The 24,470-nt window shown below is 36.9% G+C and overlaps 1 protein-coding gene across 3 annotated transcripts in view; it reads left to right on the forward strand.

The window, feature by feature from the left end:
- Nucleotides 1–17,943, forward strand: part of XIRP2 (xin actin binding repeat containing 2) — a 75,171-nt gene extending 57,228 nt beyond the window's left edge. For 2 of the 3 annotated variants that reach the window (XM_005671902.2, XM_021076512.1), the window contains 4 exons: nucleotides 333–463; nucleotides 1,131–10,485; nucleotides 12,801–12,934; nucleotides 16,076–17,943. In XM_005671902.2, the coding sequence (XP_005671959.1) occupies nucleotides 333–463; nucleotides 1,131–10,485; nucleotides 12,801–12,895 (9,581 nt within the window). In that variant the 3' untranslated portion in view covers nucleotides 12,896–12,934; nucleotides 16,076–17,943. The remainder of the gene's footprint in view (nucleotides 1–332; nucleotides 464–1,130; nucleotides 10,486–12,800; nucleotides 12,935–16,075) is intronic. The other variant, XM_013984219.1, reaches the window with a different exon arrangement.

A 24,470-nucleotide genomic window follows, 5' to 3' on the forward strand; every position in this document is an offset into this window, starting at 1 on the left:
GCTCTTCTGCTATTCTTTCCTTGTTTTATAACTTTTACTATTTTTTTTTTCCTGAGCACAAAAGTAAAACATGCTTGTAGAAAATTTGGAAAATATATGCAATTAAAATGAACAACAATTTCATCACTATGACTTTCCATCTAGAGATAACCACCAGCATTTTTCTTCCTATATTTCTTGACATATACTAACTTACATAATGAAATAGTGCCATATGTATACATTTATTTACCTAATTTACATTATGAGAAGTTTTCCATGCATTATTAAATCTTCTCGAACATCATGTTTATTAGTTATATAATATCTGTGGCATGCCTTTCTGTTTATAGTCATAGATACACCCAAGGATGAAGAGATCCCAAAGGTTTCAACTAAGTTTTTAAAGGAGCAGTTTGAAAAGTCTGCCCAGGAAAAGGTCCTTTATTCTGACAAAGAGATGACCCCAGCCAAGCAGATTAAGGTAAGATAATTTGTCTACACAGAGACATAATAAGAGTAAAACCAGACATAAATACATAACATTTTCAAATTATTGAATGTTTGAGTTAAGTTTTTCAAAAACGACAAAAAATACCCTGAACTGGTACTTATTGTATTCCATAGAAGAATATTATTCTACATGAGAAAACCAGTAGAGAGAATTAAAACTTTTCTCACTAGAGAAAATTATGGGAGAAAAAAATTATGTATGTGCTAAAGTTTAATAATTAACATTAGATAAAGTAATAAAGCCATTTAAAAATGTCAGCTACTTACTCCGTTCTGTTTAAAATTCTAAGGAAAACAAAACAACCCTCAAAAGTACTTTAAGACTTTTATTGTTTCCCTCTAGATTACTCTGCATAGCACATTAAGTAAAGGAAAAAATAATCAAGATTATGTGTAAATGTTAAAATATGGAGTCGCTGATATATTGAATGCGGAATATAACTCTAAAAGTGCAAATGGATTACAGGAAAGATAGTAACAAGCCCTGAATATTGTTCCTAGGTAGGTCTCCCAATGGAGTCTATCACCTGTTGTTCCCAATGGAGATGTTATAGCAAGTGGCCAGGTGAAGGGCAGTGCCTAGAAAGTCTCCACCATTATACTCATCTTTATAAGATTTGATTTTTTCTCCCTTAAAGATTACTGAAAGTGAATATGAAGAGACTTTAAAGCCATCATCACTTGTGGCTACCTCTTCCACTTCTTGCACGTCAACCAGCCAAAGGAAGGAAACATCAGCCACAAGATACAGTGACCACAGAGCCACTTCCTCAATTCTGGCACAAGTTAAGGCCACTCCTTCAGGAAAGATAGAAGAATTTCCTCCTCCCCCACCTGATCTACTTCAAACTCCAATAGATGTGACAGCATTTTCCCAGTCCCCTGAACTCCCCAATCCTCCTAGAATACCACCAGTTCCCAAAGAATTATATTCCAAGCAAAGAAATTTGTATGAATTAAACCGTTTATACAAACACATCCATCCTGAGTTAAGAAAAAACTTAGAAAAAGATTATATCAGTGAGGTTTCTGAGATTGTTTCACATCAAGTGAACCCAGGAAGCTCAGCTTCAGCAGATGTGCAACAAGCCCGGTATGTTTTTGAAAATGTGAATGACAGTTCTCAAAAAGATCTGAACTCTGGAAGAGAACACTTGGAATGGGATGAAATTCTGAAGGGGGAGGTGCAGTCCATGAGATGGATATTTGAGAATCAGCCTCTAGACTCTATTAACAATGGCTCGCCAGATGAAGATAACATCTCCAAAGGCATTGCCGATCAAGAAATCATTGCTGGTGGTGATGTGAAATATACCACATGGATGTTTGAAACTCAACCCATTGATACTCTGGGGGATCATTCTTCTGGCACTGAAGAAAATGCTGAGAAAATTCCGGAACTAGCCAGAGGAGATGTCCGCACAGCTCGGTGGATGTTTGAAACAAAGCCATTAGACTCAATGAACAAAATGCATCAAACTCAAGAAGAATCAGTAGTAACTGCCATAAAGGACATAACGGGGGGGGATGTCAAGACTGTGAGATACATGTTTGAAACTCAACATCTGGATCAACTTGGACAGCTCCACTCAGTAGACGAGGGACACCTACTGCAACTCAGGTCTGAGCTCAAAGAAATTAAGGGAAATGTTAAGAGAAGTATAAAATGTTTTGAAACTCAACCATTATATGTTATTAGAGATGGCTCAGGTCAAATGCTAGAAATTAAAACTGTTCACAGAGAAGATATTGAAAAGGGGGATGTAAGAACAGCACGTTGGATGTTTGAAACACAACCCTTAGACACAATTAACAAGAACATAACAGAAATTAAAGTCATCAGAGGAATATCCATGGAAGAAAATATCAAAGGTGGGGTGAGTAGGGCAAAGTGGTTATTTGAAACTCAACCTTTGGAGAAAATCAAAGAAGAGTCAGAAGAGGTCATCACTGAAAAGGAAACAATAATAGGTACTGATGTCTCTAGAAAGTGTTGGATGTTTGAAACACAACCATTAGATATTCTAAAAGAAGTTCCTAACACAGACCCTATAAGATCTGAAGAGATAATAGGGGGTGATGTACAAACTACTAAGCATCTATTTGAAACACTTCCAATAGAGGCTTTAAAAGACAGCCCTGATGTAGGAAAACTTGAAAAAATTACTGCTTCTGAAAAAGAAAAGGGGGATGTTAAGCACCAAAAATGGATTTTTGAAACCCAACCTCTGGAAGAGATTAGAGAAGACAAAAAAGAGTATGTAAAAACAGTGAAACTAGAAGAAGTTGACAGAGGAGATGTAAGGAATTACACACATATCTTTGAATCAAACAACTTAATGAAATTCGATGCATCACATAAAATAGAGGTGGAAGGCATCACAAGAGGTGCTGTAGAGTTAAATAAATCACTCTTTGAAACCACACCATTATATGCCATTCAAGATCACCTTGGAAAATATCATCAAGTAAAGACAGTGCAGCAAGAAGAAATCCTAAGAGGTGATGTAAGAAGCTGTAGGTGGCTTTTTGAAACAAGGCCCATTGACCAGTTTGATGAAAGCATTCATAAATATCAGATTATTAGAGGAATCTCTGCTCAAGAAATACAGGCTGGGAATGTGAAATCTGCTAAATGGCTGTTTGAAACCCAACCTCTTGATTCAATTAAATATTTTAGTAATATGGAAGAAGTAGAAAGTAAAACTGAACAAGCTACAGATATTGTTAAAGGGGATGTCAAAACCTGTAGATGGCTTTTTGAAACCCAGCCAATGGAGTCTCTTTATGAAAAAGTTTCGTTAATGACTGGCAATGAAGAAATTCATAAGGGAGATGTCAAAGCCTGTACTTGGCTCTTTGAAACACAGCCACTTGATACCATAAAAGATGACTCTGAAGCAACAGTCAAATTGCAAACTGTAAAACAAGAGGAAATCCATGGTGGAGATGTACGTACAGCATGTTTTCTTTTTGAGACAGAAAACTTGGACAGCATACAAGGAGAAGAAGGAAAGGCAATCAAGGCCGTGGAAATAGATATCCAAGCTGGGGATGTCTCCAGCATACGGCATAAATTTGAAAATCAGTCCTTAGATTCTATAAGTTCCAGTTCAGAAGAAGTTTTGAAAAAGATCAAAACCCTGAAGACTGAAGATATTCAAAAAGGCAATGTTTTAAATTGTAGGTGGCTTTTTGAAAACCAACCAATTGATATGATAAAAGAAAGCCAAGAAGGGGCTGAATTAGTTAAGACAGTGACAGACATACAAGGTGGAGATGTAAGAAAGGGGTGCTTTATTTTTGAGACTTTTTCTTTGGATGAGATTAAAGAAGAATCTGACTACATTAGCACCAAGAAAACAATTACTGAGGAAGTAATGAAGGGTGATGTAAAAAGCTACAGAATGCTCTTTGAAACCCAGCCACTTTATGCAATTCAAGATAGAGAAGGGTTTTATCATGAAGTGACAACAGTTAAAAAGGAAGAGGTAATTCATGGAGATGTACGAGGGACAAGGTGGCTTTTTGAAACAAAGCCATTAGACTCAATTAATGAATCAGAGACTGTGTATATTATTAAATCTGTCACACAGGAAGACATTCAGAAGGGAGACGTTAGTTCTGTTAGATACAGATTTGAAACCCAGCCACTGGATCAGATTTCAGAAGAATCACATGCTATTGCGCCCACCGTGGACTCTATTCAAGGTGGGGATGTAAAGACAAGTAAAAAGTTTTTTGAGTCTGAAAATGTGGATAAAAATACGTATATAAGAACAGTAAGCGTCAATGAAATACAAAAGGGCAATGTTAAAACATCTACTTGGCTATTTGAGACCCATACTCTAGATGAGCTGAGAGGAGAAGGATCAGAATATGAAAATATCAAAACTGTCACCCAGGAAGATATGCAGAAAGGTGATGTGAAGCAGGCAGTATGGCTTTTTGAAAATCAAACCTTGGATTCCATTAAAGAAGCAGATGAAAGCATCACAAAAATCACCAAGGAAGAAATCCCTCCTTCTGATGTTAAGACAACTACGTGGCTCTTTGAAACTACACCCCTTCATGAATTTACTGAAAACAGGGTAGAAAAGGTGGAAATTATTGGCAAGAGCATTAAAGAAACCTTAGAAGAACTTTACTCGCAAAAAGTTATTGAGGCTCCTGGCATCATCATTGAAGCGGACGAGGTTGGGGACGTTCGAATGGCAAAATATAAGCTCATGAATCAAGCATCTCCTGAGGTACAGAAAGAAGAAATTATCAGAGTTGATATCAAAAATATAATGGTGAACCTACTTTCCAAAAGAGACTGTACAAAAAGAGAGATTTTGGTTAGTGAGGAAGAGAAGGGAAATGTTAATTTGACCAAAACTCAATTATTAAACAGATCAACAGAGTTTCATGCCGAAAAAGAAGAGATAGTGAGTGGTGATGTACAACAAGCAATAAAAAATCTGTTCTCCCAGAAAAGTTCTGTAAAGAAAGGCATTTTAATTCAGGAAGATGAAAGAGGAGATATTAACATGACTATCTATTGCCTCCTTCATGAAAATGCTGGTGACACAACTGAGCGTGAAGAAGTAATAGGGGGTGATGTAAAACGTACCATTCATAACTTGCTATCTTCCATATCAAACAATAAGATATATGAAAGGGCTAAAATTGATGCCTCTGAGAGGGGGAATGTTCAGTTTTTTACAACATGCATAGAAACAGGAGCTTTGGATTATCTCAGACAACTCCAGACAGGATCAAATGAAACACTAACAGCTGGGAAACAAGAAAAAGAGGAAGAAATCATTGGTGGTGATGTAGAAGGCACAAAACTATTATTAAAGAAAAGGCAATCTCAGGTTGAACGTACTGTTAATGAAACTGACATCATCCCAGGAGATGTGCATAATACAGTTAAGGTTTTTATGACAGAGCCTCCGAGTACATCTAGTAAGATATCCAAAGAAGAAATTTTAAGAGGTGATTTGAAATCAACCCTAAATTCCCTCAGCCAGGCTATCAGTCAGAAAACAACAGCTAAAACAGAAGAAATTATAAAAGGTGACATGCTGGCTACACTCAAGTCACTTAATGAATCAAGCCAGAAATGGAAAGGATCTAAGCAGCCTGATGTTGTCCCTGGGGATATCGAGAAAACCATCGAATACCTTGAAAAGACTGCAAATACGAGGACAGAAATCCTGAAAAAGGAGCTTATCCGAGATGACCTTGAAGCATCGTTAAGGAATCTAAAAGACACACACAAAGCTTTCAAAGAAGTAAATAAAAAATGTATAATCAAAGAAGATGTGCAATCTGTGATGGTAGGATCTAAAGAAGAGCAGAAAACTGAAATTCATCAGGAGGCTGTCCAGAGGGACAAAAAAAGCATTCTTCAGCCAAGACCAGGACCATTTGAGCCAGCATCCAGATGGCAGGGGGAAAAGGACATTCCCAATCGTACTACAGGTAGATCTGGTCATGGGGATTTAACAGAAGAAAGAACCGAGGCAAGTCTTCCCAAAGCCCCCAAAGGCACTGTCAAGATTGTCGTAGATCGTGAACAAAACAATGATGCTCTTGAGAAAAACCTGAGAAGGCTATCTAATTCACACCACAAATCAACTAAAAAGGTGCTGGAATCAGGGGACAGAATGGGTGTCTGGACTGATAATACAGCAGAGCAACACCTTAGGGATGAACATGTGAGCAGACAATTGACTTCAACTGCGTCACATAGGGAAAATCTAAAAACCAAGGAATCAGAGACAGTGAGAGAACAGAAGGATTCTGTCTCTAACTCTGCGCAATCTATTGATAAAACCATGGGAAAGCAATGGACTCAAACTTGGGAACTGAGGAATGACCACCAGAAGACTGAGGCTCTCTCTGTTAAGAGTACTAAAGATACAAAAAACATGAACATATCAACAAGCACACAAAGCTCTAAGCCCAGTTTTACCCAGGGTACAGTCAACAAGATGGTTGGAGAAACATGTGACGTTTCAGGAGACTTTCAGAAGCAGACTTTGTTAAAGCAAGAAATGCAGTATTCTAATAAAGATATAAAGAAAAAGAATGTGAACACTCAACCAGTGTGGCAGACTTTGCCTACAGATCAAGACATGTCAAATTTAACAGAAGTGAAATTCTCCCCAAAAAGCCACAATAAATTTAAGGCAACTGACCAAAAGCAGACAGATATTCATCTGAAGAACCAGGATTTTCTAATGAGGACAAATACTTCCACAGATTTAAAAATGGCAATGGAAATGTCCTTTAATCCAACCAAATTTAACCCTGAAAATAATGCCAAAGATAGTGAGTTCCCTCTTCCACCTCCATCTCCACCACCTCCTCCACCTTCCAATGCATCATCTGAAATTGAATTTCCCCTTCCTCCTCCACCTCCTTTACTGATGTTGCCTGAAAAAAATGTGTTTCCTCCTTCACTGTCCACAGAAAAGATAAAGGCTGAATTTGAAAACTTCCCAGGCCTCCCTCTTCCTCCACCACCAGAAGATGAGAAATCTGAAAGAGAATGTCTATCAATGTTTCCACCACCTCCTCCTCCTCTGACTCCTTCTCTAAAACCAGCACATCTCCCTTCCTCTTCTATTCAAGAAAAGCACAGTGGAACATTCATACAATATTCCCAAGAAGAAGCCTCAAGCACTCAGGCTAAAATCATGACAGAAAAATCAGGAGGACATTTGCCACCTCCCACACTCCCCAAACCCAAATTTCCAAAGTGGATAGAAGACAAAAAGAATCATAGTCCCCCACAAATTGAATTAGAAAACTCACTGCCAGGTATGGAATGTAAAATGACTTCCTCAAAGGATCAGAAAAGAGTAATAATGGCAACTGGCAGTGAACACAGAGAAACAAAACAGAATGTATCTAGAAAAAGTCTTGATAAAAGAAAACAATTATCTATGGACTCTACAAGGTCTTTCTCACAGACAGTTCCAGAAACTTCACCACCCAAGGAAAAACTGATAACACCTCTGATAAAATCTCATTCATTTCCAGCGGGTTCAGGACAGCAAAGTCCAAAACCTTATATGAGAAAATTTAAGACACCTTTAATGATTGCTGAGGAAAAATACAGACAACAAAGAGAAGAGCTTGAGAAACAGAAACAGGAGAGTTCTTGCTACAACATAATCAAAAGAGAAAGCCTAAATAGAAACATATCAGAGTTGAACAGGGAAGTGCTGTTACAGGAAACAAAGGAGGAGGTTCCCCTATCTGGAATGGATTTAGGGGTCACTGTGGCCCAAACCAACCCAGTACCTCAAAATCTTTCTCCGGTGCTAGAAATGTATACTGATAACCAGATCTCCACAACACCAACAGTGACAGTTGCTGCCAAGAGGCTCCAAATTGTTCCAGCAGCTTTGGAAGACAAAGATACCATGAAAAAGGAAGTTTTGCAGAGCTCAAGGGACATGATCCAATCTAAAGCATCTTGTGAAATTATACAGAGTCACCAAGACTGTAGTACACAACAAACACAACAGAACTATCTGGAGCAACTGCACTTGCCCCAAAGCAAACCAATTTCCCCCAGTTTCAAAGTGAAAACCATCAAGCTTCCAACTCTAGATCATAAGTTGGGTGAAACAAACCACAGCTATGAAAACAATAAAATCCATGACATTGATGTTCAAACCATTACCAAACAACAGTACCAGGAGACCGAGAAAACAGAAGCAAGGACTGAATGTAGCAATAAGCAATCTGTGGCTGAAAAATATTATCAGTTACCTAAGAAGGAGAAAAGAGTAACAATAAAGTTGCCTACAGAATCCACAGAGAAAACCCATGAGAGTAAGCTCCATCTAGCTCATGAGGCACATAAAGAATTTAGAGAATCTGAGAATAGGAAACTTCCAGGATGTGAAGAAACAATTCAGGGACCACCAGTGATTGGTCCCAAGAAAGAGAGACTGATAGTCGAGCAAAAACAAGAAAATTTGAATAAATCAGCCCAGAAGGTAGTCAAACAAAAGGTTACTGATGCACATCTTGATTCACAGACTCAGAATTCTCAGCAAATACAAATACCCACTTCTGAAAGTCAAGTTGAACATAAAAAATTGCCCCAGCCATATAATAATCTGCAGGAAGAAAAATGTCTTAGCATCAAGGGCATGCAACAGAAGCAAGTCTTTTCTAATACTAAAGATTCAAAGCAAGAGATTACACAGAACAAATCTTTATTTTCCTCTGTGAAAGAATCCCAGCAAGATGATGGAAAATGTGCTGTAAATATATTGGAATTCTTAAGAAAACGTGAAGAACTACAACAGATTTTGTCTAGGGTAAAAGAGTTTGAAGCAGAGCCAGATAAAAATGGCCTTACAACATTTCAGACACTGTTAAATATTATTCCAGTATGGCTATTAAGTGAAGAAAAAAGAGAATATGGAATTCGCATCGCTATGGAGAACAACATAGAAAAAATCAAAGAAGAAATAACGCATATTAAAACTCAGGCAGAGGATATGCTTGTGTCCTGTGAAAATATAATTCAAACAGCCATGATATCCTCTAAAGCAGAAAAGCAGACAAATAAAGCTACCAGTCTTAATGAAACATTATGTAAAGTCTCTAATGCTAATGCCAGCTGTAATAAAAACACTGAGCAGAAGGAAAATACGATTGCAGAAAAAACGGAGCAGCACCAAGTAGCAACACATCAAGAAGCAACTACTCATCATCACGTGAAAACCCATCAGGAAATTAAACTAGATGATATCAAGGTTTCTCCTCCCTCTTTAAAAACACGGCCACCATCACCAACTTTCATAACCATCGAGTCTACTGCCCGGCGAACAGAAACCTCGACAAAGGATGAGCTTTCCCAGTCCCCTAAAAAGGACAGTTTTGCTGAACCAAGACCCATGTCACAACCCTCTAGAATTCACAGAACAAATACCTCCCCTTCTCCACCCAAGAGTCGCTCTGAACAACTCATCAAACTCAAAGACACCACGGCGAAGTTATCCAGAGGGACCGTCCCGTGTTCATCGACAACCCCGGTTCCTATAATGGAGAAGAGATCTGAGATCATCACGTCTCCTGCAACACTTCGTCGTCAAATTAAGATTGAGACTCGTGGTAGGGACTCTCCACCTACAATCACAATACCTATAGGCGTAAATCACACTGATAGTGGTTCCTTCAGAGAATCCGTGGAAGCTCAAGAAGAAGTTAGGAAAGTGGAGAAAAGGGCGACTTATGTTCACAAAGACGGAGTAAGTTCCACTAAACACATAGTGCCGGATACTGAGAGCTATGACGCGGTCGAAATCATCCGCAAAGTCGAAGGGCCTCACTTGTCCGAGCACACTCAGAGATACGAAGCGGCCAACCGGACTGTTCAGATGGGTGAAAACTTCATGAATGGCCATGAGAATGAAATAAACAGATGGTTCAGGGGATTTGAGGATGACCCAGTTTTTGAAGCAAAGTCGAATACAAGAGTTTATGCAAATGGAGAAGCAAACCATAATATGAAACAAGAAAGTCATACATTTTCCAAGGAGGAATATGGATTAACGTCCTTAGAAAACACTAGCTTTACTGGCTTTTCTTGTAATCGTCTGAGAGAGCTGCAAACAACGATTCCTGTTAAGCACCCCAGCCTACACTCTGAAACAAGGTCTCGAAGTGAACATTTCTCAGGTGTGGACGCATTTGAGAGTCAAGTTGTTGGGTCGAAGATGACAGTCTCTTCATCACATAGTTCAGAAACTGGCAGATCTGGCTTTGACTTCAAGCATGCCCCACCAACTTATGAAGATGTCATTGCGGGACATATCTTAGATGTTTCTGATTCGCCTAAAGAACTCAGGAGGAATTTTCAACAGAAATGGCAGGAGAGTGAAAGAGTTTTTAAAAACCTGGGATATGCCAGTTCAGGTTCTTCTGGGACTGAGATAAACACCACCTTCCAGGAGGAATCTGCATTTCTAAGTGGTAAATGAGCTTGCAAACAGTGAAGTAAGATTAACCCACTTAAAGGCACATGTTCCATAACTAAGAGGATTTGCAGTTAAAAGAGTACATGGAAAGAACTAAACAACCTAACCTAAAACTAACAGCTTTCCCTGGTTGTTGATATCCTTCCCTTTATAATGCTTGCTCCTAACTGCTTTCTCTTTACAAATGTATTCAACATGGTTCATCTGCACTGTGTGAGACTAACAAATACAGCAGTAGATTTCTGAGAGCTGTGTTTGGCAAGGTAAATAAGGCTTTGGATAAAGTAGCAGGTATAATAATCATTGTTATAGTGATAGGATTATTATGTTAATAATTGCATACCATTACCACATAATGGAGATTTCTTATTAAAAGCTATTATTTCATCCACTTATTAAAGACAATATTAGGTAATATTCCTTGACCTACCATTGACGTATTTTTAACTGCCAGACTCAGGTATTTGCATTAGAATTCAATACAACCTGGTAATAATCCAAGAAACAATTTACACTCTTCATATGTACTTTAAGGATTTTTATTTATTGGGATCTTGGGGCAAAGTGTAGGTATGGAATTAGACCTTTTGCATCTTTAATTATTGTCACTGAGATGGATGGATTAGAGAAAGCTAATGCCACTGGTTTTTTTCTTTTTCCCCTATAACTGAATTTTTCACCTTTCTTAAACCCCAAATTACAGCTGATTTGGTCTCATTCACAGATGAATGTGGACAATAATTTCAAAATGGGGCTATATTTGGAAGGAGGGAGATTTAAAACATTTGCCCTTAGTACAAATTTTTTAACATCAGAGAACAGCTCATTTCTATTTTCCTACTTTTTACAATTAATGAGGCTTCACAATAAAAAAATTTGACATCATGTTGTCCATTCTTTCAGATAGATCAAAAGAAATAGCAAGCTTAAAATAAAATTTAAAAAAACTGCTGAAACTAATAATTATTCTTCTGTCATATTTGCAACATATGTGTCTAGCTTATCAGGTTAATATGATGTCTTAATGTATTTGCTTCTGGCATAATTAGACAAAGCTGTCTAATTTCAAATGCTCAATTTCTGTTAGGATAACTAAAAACATAAAAAACACAAGGGGAAACTGGCATTAAATATAGAATATGTTTCCTATTAGAACCAAATAAAAAAAGACTTCTCAGTACCCAAATTGAGCATCAAAGCATTAATCTATATATATATCAATTTATATAAAGAACATCAAGGAGTTCCTATCATGGCTCAGTGGAAACGACTCTGACTAGTATCCATGAGGACTCAGGTTTGATCCCTGGCCTCTCTCAGTGGGTTAAGGATCCAGCGTTGCCATGAGCTGTGGTATAGGTCACAGATGCAACTTAGATCTGGCATTGCTGTGACTGTGGCATAGGCCAGCAGCTACAACTCTGATTCACCTCCTAGCTAGGGAACCTCCATATTCCACAGGTGTGGCCCTAAAGAGACAAAAAAAAAAATTGAGTGTATATGCTTTTATATATAACTACTATGAAAGCTTAGCTATTCTCATAGGATCATTGTGAGGATTAAAACACAGGTGAAAGTCCTGTATTAGTTTTGAACCACCATGCAAACACAGGTTAATAATATAATTACTATGATTCATAGAAGCTGGCTTTCACATGCCACAGCAGCATGTGGTAGTAGGTAGAGCGAGGGAAGTAAAAAGATCATATGAGGCAACTATAAGAATCCCCAAAGCCTTAAAATCTTAAACTATTTAGATTGAGGACAAACAGGCCTTAACATTACAATGTATTTAGGAGTCTCTTTGCCTTGAAGTTAGGAATTGAGGTCCATAGAGCCAACACTAAGACAGCAAGAAAATATTTAAACAAATACAATTATCAGCTGAAAAAGTACATACATATTTTAGAAAAATCTCTTCAGAATGCTTTAAAAATGAAAATTTTGGACCAAGTGAGGCGTAAACATTTATAGGGAAAATTTGGTTATTTAGAATGGTAAGTACTTTCAGGACTTCTCACGGCTGAGTTTCCTGTATATTCTGTTTAATGTATTAGAGTTAATGAACACATTTTACTCATGTATGTTTCCTTAAATAATAAAAAAAAATCACCTTGCACAACGAATAAATAGTAGAGACCCCAGACCAAAAGTGATTGTACCAGAGCCTCAAGTCTGATGGCAATATCTAGGGCAGTAGTTTTCTACTCTTAACTGCATGGCCCATTAATATGCTATTGTTGTTTGTTTTGTTTTTACAATGTGAATGAAGACAATATTACATAAGTTTTTCTAAATTTTTATTTTTAGAAACTGCAACACCAGGACAAGGAAACATGTATACTTTGTCAAAAGACAGTTTATCCAATGGAGTGCCTAGTAGCAGACAGGCAGAGTTTTCATAAATCCTGCTTCCGCTGCCACCATTGCAACAGTAAACTGAGGTAAAATGGTTTGTGGTCTGGGGCACAAATATTCAAAGAGCCTGAAGTGTACTTATAACATCATGTGTCTAGAAAGATGTCTCCCAGTGATAAGAAACCATCATGTAAATTAATTAAATTTACATGATGGTTTAATTAATTTAATTAATTAATGTGATGGTTTCTTATCATTTGGAAATAACCATTTTAAAATATCTTAATATTTTCATAAACCCACAGATTTATACATATTTGATTGATTTCAATCAGATGCAGTTATTATCATTACTGAAGCTCAAATTTTTCTATCCCTGGCCAGGGGAAGCCACTTCAAGTTTTCTCTGAATCCTTTTGACAAGACTGTAGTCATCTTTCAGAGCTTCCTCGTTATCTGATAGGACTAGGTGTCTCATGCTTGTACCTTTAGTGGCCCAGAATCAGTCACTTCTCCAAGCCTTGGTTTCCTTTAGTAAGAAGTGACATTTCAAGACTGCAATCTTGATGCTCTTTCTCCCGGGTTGGTCACTATTTCTAAGCCTTTTTAGTGTTAAGAACTAGTAAATATTTATATATAAAGAAAAAATATATCATGAATTCATAGTGATGCTTCCAAATTGAATTCAAAATGGCATTGCTTTTGCTTCACCTTTTCTCTATTACATCTGTATTTCCTTTCTTCCACTTCAGGACTTCTGGTTCTGAAAAACAGAGGAGATAATAGAACTAGAACATCCTGTATTGATTTGGACAACAGTTTTAGGATAACAAAACTATCCGCACCACAATTTGATTATCAAAGCATTCAAAAATTGCATTTGCTCCCCTGATCACCCACATCCCATTTTTTTAAGTTGATGCATTATGTTTTTGGTATAATAGTATAGAGACATTACATGTCATCTCTTTCTGTTCTTATTTTATCTTAGTTTATAGGTAACAATTTATTTACTGCTTATCAAGAATCTTTACGTTGATGTTTCCATAGTCATTCTGGTTGTTCAAGCTTATTTTCAAGTAGATTCCTCAGAAATGGCTCATGGAAACTTTATTCCTTGGGCTCTTACATGCTGATAACATTTTGTGAGCTTTACAATGAAGGTAAGCTTTGCTGATAGTAAAATCCTTGGCTTACATTTCCTTTCATTGAGTATTTTCAATCCACTATTTCATTTTCTTCTGCCATGAAGTGTTGGAAAGACCTGATAATTAATTTTCCTCTCTTATAACCAAAATGCTCTTTTTTTTCTTTTTAGATACATAGAGGTTTTTTTTCAAACCAATGTGCTCTTTGAATATATAATTTCACTTCATACTCTTTTTTCATTTATGATTAGAATTTTTATCTTTTTATTTTTCTTGTTTTCTTAAGATGTTTTCTATTGGTTTGCTCTTGTATTTCTTTATCCTTTTCTTTTTCTTTTTTTTTTTTTTTCTTTTCAGGGCCACACCCACGGCATATGGAAGTTCCCAGTCTAGGGGTCGAATCAGAGCTTCAGCTACCAGCCTACAACACAGACACAGCAATGTGGAATCCAAGCCATGTCTGTGACCTACACCACACTTCATGGCAATGCTAGATCCTTAACCCACTGAGCAGGGCCAGGGCTCGAATTGGAGTACTCATAGCTGCTTATTGGATTCATTACCGCTGAGCCACAATGGGAACTCCATTCTCTTATTATTTCTTTTAGTTTAGTTCTTATTGCTGACATGTTTGTTTTTTTTCCTATTATTTCTGTATTTTCCCTCATCTCTGACACCTTGTTTATGACTTTTTCTAATTACAGTTCATGCTGTTCTTTCAGGTCTTTTATCATTTTCTTAATGTCTTTTAGCTCATTTTCAAATACTAGGTTGAAATTTTGATGTTTTGAGAACGTGTTTTTGTAGCATGTTTTCATTGTCTGCAGTGATGTAATGTTCTTTATTCTTTTATTTCTTATAGTAACTTTGTGTAATATTTGGTCTTGATTCTTTTCTGTTGCTCATTTTTATGTGGAAAGAAGCAAAATTCAGGATAGTTTTCCCAACTTCACAGAGCTACCTCTTCTAGTTTTCACAAATTGTTCAAAAAACTATGATGGAAAAAAAATGATGGCTTGATTTCTGGGACCTCCTGCCTTGGTTCCTCTCCCTCATGTTGATTAGGACCTTCTTTTTCATTTCTGTCATCATTCTCTATCTCAGTTTTGATTCCACTCCCAAATTGTTTTTAACAAGGGAGGGTCTTGTTCTGAGAGGAGATCTCAGTGGGTCAGTTTTGCGTTTGGCTTCTCTAGCTTTTTCAGCCTTTCCTACCACAGGACCCTTGTACTCATTGGCTATTGGAAAGGAGAAAATCCCTCCCAAAGTCAACTGCTGTTCTAATTGGTATGTAGCACTTTCCAAAAAATATGATTGGCTATTTCGTGGTCTCATATTGTCAGATTCATCAGATACTTTCCTTCCTCACTCTGCTGTCACCCATACAGATGCTACTCTTAAGCTAGTCTTATAGTTGCTGATGGTTTGTCCTTTATTCCTTATATTTTGGGGTTGGTGGAGATTCCTTGTCACTTTAGTTGTGTTATAATCTTATGCTTATGTTTTAAATTTTGCTCTCTATTTTTAGGTGGAGATTCAGAGATATTCAAAAATAATGCTGCCGCCTTTGACTAAATTTGATCTTAATTTTAACAGGCACTCTATTTGTTGATCTCTCCAAAGAGACCAGATGAAAAATTGCATAGGCAAGCTTTCCAGTTCATTCAAAATCCAGTTAACAAGGACATTCAAATAGTTGATTTTTGCATGTGTGCAAGTCAGGATTTATTGAAAATTGCAACCCCTTGCATAAATCACTGAGTTAGCAAAGATTTAGTGCTATGATTTTACACCATCTATAACTACATATGCATTACACTATCACACCTATTATACCAATACCTGATATACAGCCTGAAATCCTAAATACTGAAAGACAAGTATCATGTAATGCATTAGTGGTGACTATTACCTGATAGGAATGTTCAATTAATGAGCACATTTCTATTGTCAGTAAGTTAATAGCACTGAATCTCTGACTCATTCTTGAAATAATTAATTCCCTAATTCCCTGTGAATTTGTAGTATATGTGTATATGTATATATATAGAATGTTAAATTTTTTTTTCTTTTTGGCAGTTTGGGAAATTATGCATCACTTCATGGACAAATATATTGTAAACCTCACTTTAAACAGCTTTTCAAATCTAAAGGAAATTATGATGAAGGTTTTGGACACAAACAGCATAAAGATCGATGGAATTGCAAAAAGCAAAGCAGCTCAGTTGACTTTACTCCTAATGAAAAACCAAATATGTGTAAAAACAGTGCGGAAAATACCCCCCTGCTTGGAGAGCTTAATACACATTTAGATGCTGGTAACAGTGAAGGGCAAAGGGATGATTTGAGAAAATGTGGGGAAAGGGGAAAATTAAACATCATTTGGCCCCCTTCCAAGGAGATGCCTAAGAAAACCTTCCCCCTTGAGGAAGAGCTCAAAATGTGTAAGCCTAAATGGCCACCAGAAATGACAACCCTTACATCTGCTGAATTTGAAAGTGAGTCGCTGATAGACCACTTGAAAACTGTGGAAAATAAAGGCCAGGAGCAAGATAACACTTCTTTCCTGCAGCCATATCTGCAACCCATCCACCTAAGTCAGAAAGAGGATGTTACAGGAATCAAAGAAGTGGAAATGTATGAAGCAAGAAAAGATGAGAAGAAAGAAGGAAATAAGAATGTGCAAGATAAGCTGAATGAGACCGAAGATACAAAGAGTAAGAGGAAAAGTGAAATGGATCTTAATGACAACAATAATGTGCAGAGTGCTGAGAAGGGGAAAAATGAAAAAACTAATGAACCTGATGGTGCAGACGTTTTACAGGTTCCTAACACTGATGATGAGGTGGTGGCAGAAGATCATAAAGAGAATTTGAATAAGAATAATAATAACAATTATGTAGCAGTCTCATATCTGAATAATTGCAGGCAGAAGACATCTATTTTAGAATTTCCACTGTCAAGTGAAGCACACTACACTGCAAATGAATACCAAATTGAAACCTTAGAAAATGCTTCTAGAATCTCAGAGTTACTTGGTATATTTGAATCAGAAAAGACTTACTCCAGTAATGTCCTAGCTATGGCTCTTGAAGAACAGACGGACAGAGCTACTGCTGGCAGTCCTGTACAGTCTGTCCCCAAGCCAGGCCTCAGTGGTGGGATCATAGAAAAGGGGAAAAGTGCAATGCCCTCTTCAGATACAAATACGTTAAACATTAAAGGAAACCACTCAAATAACAAAAACCTACACTTCTTGTTTTCTAACACTGTGAAAATCGCTGCTTTTTCCAAGAAGAATGAGAAGATTTTTGAGCCTAATTTAATAGGTTCTGTAGAGCAAATTAAAACTATGCCATGTTATTTAAGAGAACTGGGGAAGGGAGTGAGACACTGGCATGGTGAAACACTAGGAGCAGCACACACTAATGGAAACCAAAGTGCCGATGCTCCAAGAAGTGAATTTACAACTAAGTCTCCATTTCCCAGAGTTGACGTCCAGTCGGAACAGCTCACTGTGGAAGAGCAAATTAAAAGGAATAGGTGCTACAGTGACACTGAGTAAAACATCTCTGGCCACCTGTAGTCCACACTCAGACACCAAGAAATATCGATGTCCTGAAATAGGACTTTGGGGATTTTGATAACCTTTTGTTGAACTTGTAAACATAATGTTTGAAATCTTGTGTCTATCACAATGGGATGTTCCTTGTATTACACTGTGATGTTTTTCATAATTTTAAATCTACTTTTATTCTGAATGGAATGAAGAGATGAAACAACATGGCTATGTTTTCCTATCAAATGACACTTAAGTGTATTGCTTTGATTTCAACATGACAGATAACATCATTGGTGACATTCTGTACTGCTGATATCATGACTCTTAAACTTTCTCTATAATTTCTGCTGAAATAAAACTAAATCACCTGGGGTGCAAACCAAAATACTTGTGTTACTTTTTTATTTATTTCTATACATATTATCAAAGTATATATGTTTTCCATGATTTAGGAAGTCTTGGGGCAGGTGCTTATTGCACACACATACATACTCCTGGAAAAATTAAGTACTAAACCAAAGTCACAGTATTATTAGAAAATATAAACTAGTCTTTCTTTTTTATCTCTTTTTTAAAGATATGAGGAAAATTAATTAACCTATATTAAACTATATTGGGACATTCTATAAACAGTTAATTAAAAATATCAGTTTTCTTCAAAATGATGTGGAGTCTATATGCAGAAATCAACTGACCTGGATAAGTTTTAGAAGTTACTTAAATAAATTATGCCAATTGCCTTTTAATTGCTTACTATGTGCAACTGAGAAACATACAAACTGTTTCACCACATTTTGTTTGTCAAGGTTTTTATCAAACTTAATGGATACTGATTTTTTTCTGTTAGGAAAACATTGTCTTTTGAAAATTTGGCTTCTGAATTGTCTGCTAAATTTGCCTTTCTTCAAATGTATTTGATGATTCTGAGGAGAAAAAAATAACATGAATATGAATGAGCTGCTTCACACTGATTTGGAGTGTACACATATGAAACCAGCCTATCCCATACTTGATGACATGAGCATAAACCATTGCCTTTTTATCAAGTATGAAACCAAAATGCTGTATTTTAAACTAGTTTCTTTTTAGAAATTATAACAATTCTCTCTTGTAAGTGTGTTCTCAACAAATACCTAACACCTACTTTATTAGTTTGCTAGGGCTGCCATACAAAGTACTACAGGCTGGAGAGTTTAAACAACAGACCTTTACGTTCTCACAGTTCTAGAGGCTGGATGTTCAAGATCATGATCCCAGCAGGACTGTTTTCTCCTGAGGCCTGTCTCCTTGACTTGGCAGACAGTCGCCCTCCCACTGTATCCTCACGTGGCCTTTCCTCTGTACGGGCACACTGCTGATGTCACTTCCTCTTCCTATAAAGGCACAAGTAGTACCAGATTAGGGGCCCAACCCTATGGTCTCATCTAACCTTAATTACCTCTATAAAAAATTTAACTCTATACCTATCTCCAAATATAGTCACACTGGAGGACACGGCTTCAAAATATAAATTTGTGGGGACAATTTTACCCAATTTAATTGAATATTGTGAAGGTCTGCCTAGAAAATAGCAAGCTATGGGGCTAAAATAGCAAATTTTTTGCTTAAATTGAATTATTGCATTTTTGCACTACTCTTCATATATTATTAATGACCCAGAATTATTTCCATAACCATTTATGCTAAGATTATGCAGTAAGTTTCCATAGAGAAAAAATAGTTTATGAATGACTGTGACATAACATCTTAATGTACAGTTTCTTAATGTCAGTACTGTTACAAAAGTGCCTTGCTTTACAAAATTTCTCACTTGGGACTCTGCCCCCTTAGTCTTGGTAGCCCATACCACTGTTCAATTGTTTTAAAACTTAGGATTAAAATAAGCTAATATACCCAGCAGGGAAAACAATAGAATATATGAATTATCCTTCTGCTTATTTTTCGTTCAATCAATAAAGTATTGTTTTAAAATAGTCTTTTATCAGAAATAGTATTATAATTATTGTTTACATTACTTTCCTTGGGTGACATGTAGGAGTTTTAAAAAACTCACATATGCTTAGAAATCCAAATATTGTTTTATTTAGTGATGACTATTGGTTCACTCTAATTATGACAAAATCTTTCAGTTAAATAAATAGCAAGCTTTTGGAGCCGAAGTATAGATAAACACAAAAATCCAAAATTCATCAAATTTTCTTTTTGTTGCAGACACGGCTTTAGTTTGCTAGGGCTGTCACGACAAAGTAGCACAGACTGAATAGTTTAAACAATAGCAATTTATTTTATCACAATTCTGGAGGCTGAAGTCCAAGACCAGATTGGCAAATTGGTTTCTTTTGAGGCCTCTCTACTTGGCTTAGTCATGATCATCTTCTCTCTATACATGGTCTTTCTTTTGTAGGGATCTGTATCCAGATTTCTTCCTCTTATAATGACACCAGTCATATAGGATTAGGGTCCACCTTAATGATCCCATTTTACATTAATTACCACTTTAAAGACTCAGCCTCCAAATATTGTCATGTTCCAAGATACTGAGGGTTAGGACTTCAACATGTTAATTATAGGGGACACAGCAGTCCATAACAGCAGTAATTACATTTTATCTTGAGTATTTTTTAATATGCCTATAATATTTCAAGCAACTTTCCAATAATTTTTCACTTGGGATTTATATCACAGAACTATGTCATATATAGATTGATGCTGTAAAAACGAATATTTCCAGGAACATAATTCTCTTTCAAAGGACTCAAGATGGGCTCACGATAGAACAAATTCTTAACCAGAGGAGGCTGTATAATGGCAGAGTTTAGTGGGTAAGGGGTTCTGCATTATTTTTTCATGACTGAGCTTTCCGGTGAATCTTATAAAAATGTTCTGGTACCCAGAAAACTATGCTAAATTACCTTTTGCAGCTTCCATACAATCAATCCTGGTGACAGGTTTGGAACTCTGGGCAGCACATTCTTTGGCTTGGGACAATGGTTTTCCCACAATGCAATAAACCTGCAGAATGCACACCTACATTCAGTCCCTGATATGCAACCAACATATGCTTTTGGCATATCTTTTTCCAGACTAACAGTTTTCTGTGGACATCTCTAGAGTAATTTTTAAAGAAACATTCTTTTTTTTTAAGGAACTGGAATATAGAAAAAGAATGCTTACTCCACTGTGTTTTAATAGTCACTGACTGCTAATTACAATCCAGTTGAGGAGGGGAAAAGTTTTCCCATTACTGAGAAAATGAACTTATAGAAAGGCAATCACAGATGTTGCAGTGAAAGAGAAGTGCAATACATTTTTTTTTTCTCTCTGGAAATGCTGTTGAGAACCAAGGGTGATTTCCAAATCTAATGTAAAAGTTTTAAAATCTGCAGGTATTAACAGTAATATAAAATCTTATTTTAGAAAAATTGAATTTACCTTGAGATCAGAAATGGGCCATGAACATAATACTCAGATTCAAAATAAGAGCTGTGAGAGCATGTGAGAGGTGCTGAAGAGTTCAGAGTCTCAATCCCCTGGAAATGATCTTTAATAGAAGACAAGAAATATTTTTTGGATAAATACAATCTAAAAGTAATTTAATCTCAGCTTTGATGGAGTCCTTTGGAAAGGCTAATTTAAGCTATCTAACAAGGTTCATTTACCATGGATATTTTCCCCATAAAATATTATGAGAAATCTAAAAACTTTAGGTGTTTATATGAAAATGAAGTAAAGTGACAGTGTGTAGAATGTCTACAATGTGGCCATTGTCTTTTAATATAGTACCTCTTTGTAGAAAGTGAAAAATGGATACTGATGGATAGGAAGCCTGACAAATACACACTGTGGTGTCATCCAGTCAACAATCATTCCACAAATATTATGGAATTTTTGGTATGTGTTGGCAGAGTAATTTTTTTGGGAAAAAAAAAAGAATAAATCATGGTATCTTTCATACATTATAGGCTCTCAGACTAGGGGAAAAAAGTCATTCAAAAAAAAAAGAAAGAAATTCAAAACAGAACAAATTACAGCTGATGTTTATGGATATAAAGGGAACCAACCCAGGAAAATATATAACCACAAGTTCTCTTAAATTGGAAGACTTCAAAATAATAGTAAATAAACAGGTGGGGAATTTGGGGCTTTGGAAGAAAAACAGTCTTCATTTGCCATAATCATAAATTACTTTGATGTAATTACATGGTTGTGGGCTCTTATACAGAGCCAAGATTCTTCCATCAGGAATGAATGGTTTGATTTCCCAGATAATAAAATTGCTGCCCACAGAAAGCCCTCAACTTTTAGTCCCCTGCTAGGATTGCTTTAGCCAAAGAAAGCCATCTTCAGCATGGGCTGTATTTAGTAGGTGATCAGTTAAAGGATAACTCAGCATAATTCTGAAGGGTCATTCCAGTGTCAGTCTCCCTGTGGGGCTAAGTCCTCCAGTGAGCCTGTATCACAAGTTCTCCCATCCAATCCTCCTTCTTCCCCATCCCTTCCCTTCCCTTGATACCAACAGCACAGCCTGATAAACCATCCCCACGTTAATCTGAGACTCAGAATCAACTTCCTTGAGAACCCGACCTGGACCAGCTGGTGATCCAAGTGGCCCCAGAAAGCAGACAGTGGGATGATATTTTGGAACTCAAATATTTGCTGCCTGACTGGCAGTGGGCACAAGATGGCAGTGCAATTGTTAAAAATCCCAGCATTGTTGAACTGGAATAGTTATACTGATTGAAGCAAATGTGTAGCTGACACCATATATCAGATATTTGAGAGTTTAGGAGAAATATCAACTACTACAGTGAAAATGGAACTGGATGGCCATTGTTAAAGTCTGTCACTTGGCAGGGGGATGAGAATTAACAAAAAGCTGAAAGTATTCATCAAAAGTTAAAGGCCAAATGTGGTTTAATTGTAAGAATAACTGAACTCTATGGCAGGGTTAAGTTTTTGCCAAGATCAGAGACTTGTTTGGAAAAGAATGGGATCCAGAACATGGGTGGAGATAAACTGGCTAATGCCACCAAAAATGTTGACACCCCAGATTCCTCTGAACCACCTGATCCTACAGAAGTGTCCCATTCCTCCCTGTTAAATGTCAACACATATTCTCATTCAAAGATGATGCAGGTGCCTCTCCTCAATTCATTTGGGTGCTTCTTCTGGTCTTGGCTGGCCTCACTCAAGCATCAGCAAGTCTTCTGGAAACTGTGTTCTAGGGAGAGCTCTGACCCAGCTGATTCATACTTCTCCTGTGACCTGGGCACATGATTCTGAGCACGCCCTTCACACGGCATTGGCAGAAGTAAAAGAAGGGGAGACCATGGCATATCATTTACTTCTGCTTCATTCTATTGGCTGAAGCAAGTCTTATATTCAGAGTCAGAATGGGAGTACTGCAAGGCTCTAGTTGTATAATGTTTACTTATAGCAAGAGGAGAGAGTGTGCAAGATCCAGCCTCTTACCATATGTTGGTCCCCATGGCAAATGAATCCATCCCATGGCCAATGTGAGCAGTGTCACCTCACTTCACACTGCAGTAGAAGGACCCTGATCCTTGACCCATGGAGTCTGAAATACAGGAAGCAAGGGGTGTTCCCAAGAGTCACTGACACACCATAGCTATCTAAGCATGTGCTCGATACAGAGGTATAGAAGTTCAGGCTATGCCCTGAGTGTTGCATGCAGTGTGATTGTGACCTTACCAGTATGTCTTTAGAAGCACAAAGTTCTTTGGGAGAACAAAGAAGAGGTGTCTGACTTCACTTGGACTCATCCCACACATTGTCGTAGTGACATCATTTATGAGGAGTGAAGATTTAAAAGGTTCATAGAGGCAATAATTGGCAGAGTAAATTACTATATCCACCCTCTAATTTACTGCATGTTTTGTAATGTGGTAGCAGATGTTTATTTACTAATTTTCATGGTGTTTCTTTCATCCCCATTAACTCTTTACTTTAGGATCAGGACAGACTTGTTAAAGGATATTTCTGGTGAGCACACTTTTTTATATTGTCTTTATTTTCCTGTATAGAAATATCCCCAAATATATTAGTTAAAAAGCCAATTCCAAAATATTTCATTATTTCCTAAACTCTATCTGACCTAAAGTATTTGTTTTTCAATAAAAGTTTCAGAGATTTTGTAACTGAGATGATATATAAAACACAAGCTGAAAGTGTCTAAGAACAAATAAGGAAAACAAAAATTCTTAAATGCTGTACCCTAGTTCTTTTAAAAACTTAAAAATCTTACAGTTCGCACTGAGGTGCAGCAAGTTAATGATTCAATGTTGTCTCTGTAGTGGTGCAGGTTCAATCCCCCGTTCCAGGACTGGGGATTAAGGACCTGGCATTACCACAGCTGTGGTATAGCTCACAGATGTGCCTCAGATTTGATCCCTGGTCTGGGAACTTCCATGTGCTGTGAGTATAGCCAAAAAAGGGGAAAAAATGAATTTCGTACTGTACATGTGTATGTGTGTGTGAATTGAGTGTATGATTAGGTGTTTAATAGTTAATGTCCAAATTACAAAAACATCAGTATCAGCACTTTACAATGCTGTTCAGCCTGTTTTTAGAAAGCCAATATGTTCAAAATGCTGTCAAAGTCACCAACTCTGAATACCTATATGTTAATGATAATGTTAGTTGCATAAATATTTATTACCAAATGGATAACATTTATATTACCAATTGTAATATTCCTATTTTGTATTTTACTTCTCTTTTTTTTTTTGTTAACACCTGCACTGGTTTGTTGTGATGTAGTTATAGGACTTGTGAGCAAAGGCACACCCATTAACACATTTCTTATAACTATATTATAGCTACTCAAAATGCTTTTCTAATCTCTTTTATTTCCTCATCTACATGATTCCTAGCAATTTTATCCCTGCCCAA

The sequence above is a fragment of the Sus scrofa genome, chromosome 15 (genome assembly GCF_000003025.6).
Source record: "Sus scrofa isolate TJ Tabasco breed Duroc chromosome 15, Sscrofa11.1, whole genome shotgun sequence".
NCBI lineage: Eukaryota > Metazoa > Chordata > Mammalia > Artiodactyla > Suidae > Sus > Sus scrofa.